The following is a 6,506-nucleotide window of genomic DNA, read 5'->3' on the forward strand; positions in this document are numbered from 1 at the left end:
TTTGTACACATAATTTGTAAGCTAGTTCATTTACACTTTGTAACAGGGCTGCCTCGGTGCATTGGATGATATATGCCAGCGTTAAAGTTTCTAGCAAGAATAAAGCAAAATATAGGACTGTGAAAGGTCATACAACTGTTAATGTTTTGGGGGGTTTGTGATCGTGAGATATATGAAGTTCATTTACGCCCCAACGGGTTGTATTTTTGGATGTAGGAACAAAGTTTTCCTGGATTCGAGGTATCAAAGGAAATTTCAGATTTTTGTGAGGAATATTCAAATTTTCAGCATATTAAATTAGGAAATTTTGAATTATTGAGTTGTATAAATTGAGTATTCAATAGTTCGATGGCTTGCAATCATTAAATATAATTGTTGGAAATTAAAATGATAATTTTTGACATAAAATACAAAGTTGAGAATTTAGAAAAATTAATCGCTTGAATATTTGTTTAACTTTATTTAAAGTTAAAAGAATATTTTGCGACAAATTAAAATAAAAATAATTGATTTTATGGATTCTAATTGAATATTCAAATTTTAGGAATTTAAAGTGCCTAAATAGCTCAAATTGGAATTTTAGTGAATTTAAATGGTTGTTAAATATTTGTATGATAATAAAACTATTTAAACTTAATATTCAAATGATTTTATTAATTGGAATTTTCAGGCTTTTTTTGAGAATTTAAATTATTGGTAATTGCTTGGTTGAGATACGTAAAGATCAATTATTTTCATGATATCTGACAGAAACATGTGATGTCATATGTATTATCGGCTATTTATTGATTTATGTAGTGTTATATGCCGAATCACATATTATCAGTTGGTAATTGTTGTGCAAAATAAAATAGAATAATTCTTTTATACACACATTTTTATTTTAATTAGTCAAATAAATATAATTGAATATATAATATTGAGTATATATATTATTGACATTCATTTATATTTTGGTTGAAATCCATTATATGATATTATGTTGTGTCATGAGGATTTTTGAGAACCTCGATTCGATTCAGCTTAGGCAGTTGCTAGCATCAAGAGTGAAGCCATATCCTAGACACGGCCCACTTAGGCAGGGACCAACTCGAGTATATTATATATGATTGTTGATATCGATCATTTGACTCTTGATACCCTGGTGTCTTGTACCTATACATGCATCGCGTTCATGTATCTCGTACTGAGGTTATGACCTCCCGAGAGAGTGGTGTCGTGTTTTTTGTGTGTGGACATGAGTCACATGACAGGTAGCACAAATTGTTTGACTCTATGTGCTCAAGAGGAAGCATCATGAAGTACCAGCGTTCTTTGAGAGTGTACTAAGCTGTATTTAGGTACTTTGTCCTGGTGTGTCTCTCAGATAGTATATGTATATATTATGGAGTTGTACTTTTATCGGGGGATGTCTCGAGTAGTTATATTATTATCGAGCTTTGACGACTCTATGATATTTTTGGTCTGTTTATGTCATGATTGTACTTGACCAACACTTGTTTATGTTAGCTGTGTTTATTGAAAGCATATTTTGTTTATTATGTGTATTTATTTTCTGGTATGTCCTGTTTACGAGAAGATAATGTCAAAAATTTTATAGGACTAAAAACAAAATTTCAACTCACTTATCTGTTGTTCACTAATTAATCATGATTGTTTGTTAGTAAATCGTGATTAAAATAACGAACCGTCACAACTCCAATATTATGAGGTGTATATTAACTTAGATTGGCTTCCAAATAACCTAGTGGTCTCTAAATTTTGAGTCAAAATTGGCAATAGTAGTATAAAAATGATTTGATAAAAATTGACAATTGTATATGTAATGGCATCTCCTAAAAATAATGACTACAAGAAATGTGTTGCTACTTGTATTATAATCTCCTTAATCTGGTTAATAAGATGATAGTTTTAAGAAATATTAATACTCAAAACTTAAAAAAAAAAAAATTCTATTTTTAAGATAATATCCTAAGGTTGCAGATATTAATGTTATTATTTTTCATATGAAATCAACAGAAAAGTGATTGTTTATCAAAAACACAGATCTCCGTGTACGAGGCTCTCTCAAAGTTTCTTGAAAAATCGTGCAGGAAGATACACACGATTTTAAATCAGCTGGCAACACGACTCTCGGTGAAATACGGACAATCCAAGAAAATAATAAAAGGAAAGTTCAGGAAATGAATATGATAAAATAAAAAATTAGATCAATTCGACTCCTCAAGGCGCATTAAACACCACACCTAGTACACCTAGTAAAATCCTCAAACTTAACTTAATCGCTAAGAATAAAATCAAGAATTACATCCCATTTCCGAATCCCAAAAAATCCCTTTATAAAGAAGAGTGGAAAAGGCGATGCCGAAAAATCACAATTTTCTCCCAAAGATAATTTTGTCACAAATATTGCTGCTGTTCTTGTTCTTGACATCAACCATGGCCGCTGATTCATCTTCTTCTGAAGCTAAAGTTCACATAGTTTACACCGAAAGACCTGAAGGCCAGGAGCCTGAGGAGTATCATATCAAGACCCTCTCCTCTGTTCTTGGCAGGTTGGAGTTGTGTTAAAATTTTCTTATGAAATAGGATTTGAATGAAAAACTGTGTCTTAGATCTATCAAGTTTAGAAAAGTTTCAATCTTTTGGGATCCCTTTGGAGGAAAGTATGTTTAAGTGATCTGGGATGGAATCTTTTGGTGTTTGATTGTGAGTTCTCATGGGTTTGACTGATTTTTTTACTGCATATGTTATCGTGACGATAAAAACTATGGGTGATCTGGGCTAATACGGTTTCTTATATGTTCTTTTATGGGTTTTTATTCGAATCTTTGATGATTGTTTTATCAAGATCGAAGATAGAGGTGTATAATTGTGATGAAAATTGTTATATATGGTGGTATGTGAAATTGTTTTTGAAATTTTGGTTAAAAGTGAGGATGCTGCGAAGGGGGCTTTGTTGTACAGTTACAAGCATGCAGCCAGTGGGTTCTCTGCTAAGCTAACTCCTGAACAAGTCTCTCAACTTTCAAGTACGTTTTTTTCACTATTCTTTTGCTGTGGGTTAATGGATTTGTAGTAATTTACCTGTTGATTTTTGGTGTCTTAATTCATAATGTAGTGTCATTTGAGAAAGTAGATCTTTTTATGATTATGCTGGTTCTGTGATTTGCTTCTGGTTTTGCTACCAATTTGTACAACTTGTATGCCAAGACACTCCAAAAAATTGATCCTTGGTGGTGTTGGTTATGCCTATAATCTGTACGTAGCTCGAATATGTGTTATGTCCAAAATTAAGTTGAGAAAAAACTTTGGACACGGCCGCACAGGGTTTCGGACTAGTTCTGGACACAACCAGTGTTTCTTTTAACATTTATAGCCCAATTTTTTTTTTTTTAAAATACCATTTTTTAGCATTTCCTGTTTATGTATGTATTGTATGACAACTTCAATTTCAAGACATGGAAAAGACTTGTGTATTTTAGTTTCTCCGTGAATCTGGTATATATTTATTGCTGCATATTTTTCCAATTTTGATATGTGTACTTGATATTTTTCATCTTTTATTGTTAACATCAATACTTTACATGTGCGTGCGTGTGTGCGCGTCCACATTTTGCCATATGGGACCATAAATTTTTTAGAACTTTGTGTAACATTGCCGAGTCCGTGTCCGTGCTACATAGTTATGCTTATGTTTGTGTTCGTTTTGTGTTTTTTCCTTAATGTTAAATGTATGATATATGTGTATAGTGTTGAACAAACGAGAGTATATTCTGGTGTTTCTTGGTTCTTAGCGTTTTTTTCTCTCATGGGTGAGAAGGATCATTGCCTCTGAAATGAAAATAATTTAAAAAAAGGAGTAGAAATGTAATTCTTGACCCTTCAAAAAGTTCCATGTTGCTTTGAAACTAAATTCTTTCTCAGTTGCTGGACTATCTTGATTCTGTCTCATATTTACAGTCATAGGATTTTTCGCTTGAGTTCAAAACTTCATTATTTTGCGTGAATGGACTTTATGCATGGAGTAAATGGAAAGCGAGAGGAAATTTTTTTGAGGGAAACTGAGTAATTCTGTTTTCTTCACTGCAAACACTCCCTTAGATTCCAGACTTGGATATTTCTCTTATTCTAATTTTTTGGCCTTGTTTGCATTTTGGATGTATATTTGAGTCTTAGGTTCTACTTGAAGCAAAACTATGTGATCCCTTAGCCAAGAAACCAATCTCCTTGCTGTATGGGCACCAAAGATGAAATTTATCTATTTTAAACAAGAGAATACCTAGATATCACAAAATTTTAATTTAGTCTCTAAAATTTTACTCCCATTCGAGTCGCTATCTGATCGTAGTTTTTGTATCGTCCCATTCTGTTCATTTTCATTAGTGCACTAAATCTACTTCAAGATACTGATAATAGTACGATACAATCTGCAGAACAACCCGGCGTGCTTCAAGTCGTCCCTAGCCAAACTGTCCAGCTTCACTCCGGACATGGGAAGACTCACGTTTGAAGGGTTAATGGTCTACCACAGTTAGTACTTCATATCGATATGTATATATATCGTCCTTACTGTGTTTCGACAATCGACTTGTTCTAAATAACATCTTTTACTTCGTCTTCAATAAAGATACATGAATCGTTCGAATATGCAAGTTTTATTTGTGTTTGAGGCATCTTTTGATTCACTTGGTTGTATTATATATCTCTTACTGCATCAAATCAATATGCTTGTTCCATGAACACAATCCAAGGAAATGACTATTGGAGAGAATTGGAAGTTTAGAATGAACTGAATTGAAACAAAAACACATAATATATTTTTTACTTTTTCTGGATTAAGTATATCTTTGACCTTTTTCATTTAAAATTTGGCTCGATTTGAAGTTTAGTGTGAATTTAATTATTGGGCTTCATTAGACAAAAGTATTGGGCTTCATTAGACAAAAGTTCCAACTATGGTTGAGTTTAATAGCAGGATATGTATCAATACGAACGACCAACTTTAGAGGTCATGGTTCCAATTTGATTAAAAGAAATATATATATTTTTGAGGATGAGACTTCGTAAATTTTTTTAGAAATCCTAATCTAGGCGGTGGGGAGGACTCAAGTTCGAGTCAATAAACTGGAGAATTCAGGTTAGACCATTGAGCCAAGCCTTCGGTTTCGAGACTTCGTAAATTTTAAGAGAACCATGAGAGGCAAGGATATGCTTGACATGATTGGCGTCACGTTCACAAGGTTGAACTTTCGAGTTAGATTTATGTGCATGCAAACAAGAGCTGCGATCGAAAGAGATGATGGATCCTTTTGCTGCAAAAGAGCAAGGGATTGTAAATGGAATTAACCATATTTGTGGCATGTGTTTCTATGATAACTTTAGTCCATTGATGTTGAAGAGCCATTACCGATTTTTCGCGAACAGCGTTAAATTCCGCTACAAAGCTTCAACTCTGCCACCGAAGAAGGCGACGACTTAGAAAATACTTTATTTGAAGATGATGATGGGAGTTTGGGAGTAATATAACATAATAGATTCATCTTTATACAAAATATAAATTTGTAATTAGCAAATTTTTGTACACAAGTAAGCCAAACATGGGAGCATTGATGAATCAACTGGTTTCGAGAATTAAATGTTTTTGGAAAAGTATATTGATATTTTAACATTTTGTTCAAAAAATTAAACAACTCGTTTAAGATGGTGCCATTACTCTGAATGGATCAAACTCAACGCAAAATAAAATTAGAACGAACACAACCAGCCAGCTTCTATATCACAACCTTAGAATAAGGCAACCCATGGATGAAGCTCTATCAATTCCAGTGTTAGGACATGAATTTATGAAGTTTCAAAAGTTTGAAAGATTAATCTACTAGATGTAAGAACATATATATTCCCATGTCTATTTCAAGGTTGCTAACGAAAACAACGATGAACCTAACAAATCAAACCCATTAGTCATCCTAATAACTCATCAATGATACATCTTGAGAGCGAAAGCATCATTCCATGATCAAAAGGGATACATCAATCATATTTGGTCAGGTTTTCAGTGTGGAACACAAGGAAGGATTTCATAATGGTAAAAATATTTTGTTTTAGTTCTCCAGTACTAAATTGCATGAACTATATCACAGTATTTAGCTTCAGATCCCAAACTCCTAATGAGTTCTAGAATGGGACTCTCCACTGAAGTTGCAAGTTACTACTGGGATGAAATCTTTAATACTATATATTCGATACCTGAATCAAAATCTATATCTGACAATTGTTACTGCATAAGAGTCAAATCCCATGATTTCTGTTGATTGATCTGGAGAGGAGGTTTCAAAGATTTTCATGTATCCCAAGCGAAGGGGAAAACCATGGGATCCATATTTCGGATTTCCATTTTTCCATGGAGAAAGGTGAAAACACTTCTATTCGTATACCCGTTTTCTCTTCAATACAGCAGGAAGTAACAAAATCGACCCAATAAGGAAAAGAACGAACAGGGTCTT

At 33.2% G+C, this 6,506-nt stretch overlaps 1 protein-coding gene across 1 annotated transcript; it reads left to right on the forward strand.

Annotated features, from left to right (window-relative positions):
- Window positions 1-2,228: 2,228 nt before the first annotated feature.
- LOC140966877 (subtilisin-like protease SBT3.9) lies at window positions 2,229-4,650 on the forward strand. Its single transcript, XM_073427152.1, has 3 exons — window positions 2,229-2,555; window positions 2,935-3,032; window positions 4,437-4,650. Exons 1-3 carry the CDS (start codon window positions 2,362-2,364, stop codon window positions 4,511-4,513), a joined length of 369 nt encoding a protein of 122 aa, XP_073283253.1. The 5' UTR covers window positions 2,229-2,361; the 3' UTR covers window positions 4,514-4,650.
- The last annotated feature ends 1,856 nt before the right edge of the window (window positions 4,651-6,506 follow it).

Source organism: Primulina huaijiensis, unplaced genomic scaffold, assembly GCF_012295235.1.
Source record: "Primulina huaijiensis isolate GDHJ02 unplaced genomic scaffold, ASM1229523v2 scaffold208170, whole genome shotgun sequence".
Classification (NCBI taxonomy): Eukaryota; Viridiplantae; Streptophyta; class Magnoliopsida; order Lamiales; family Gesneriaceae; genus Primulina; species Primulina huaijiensis.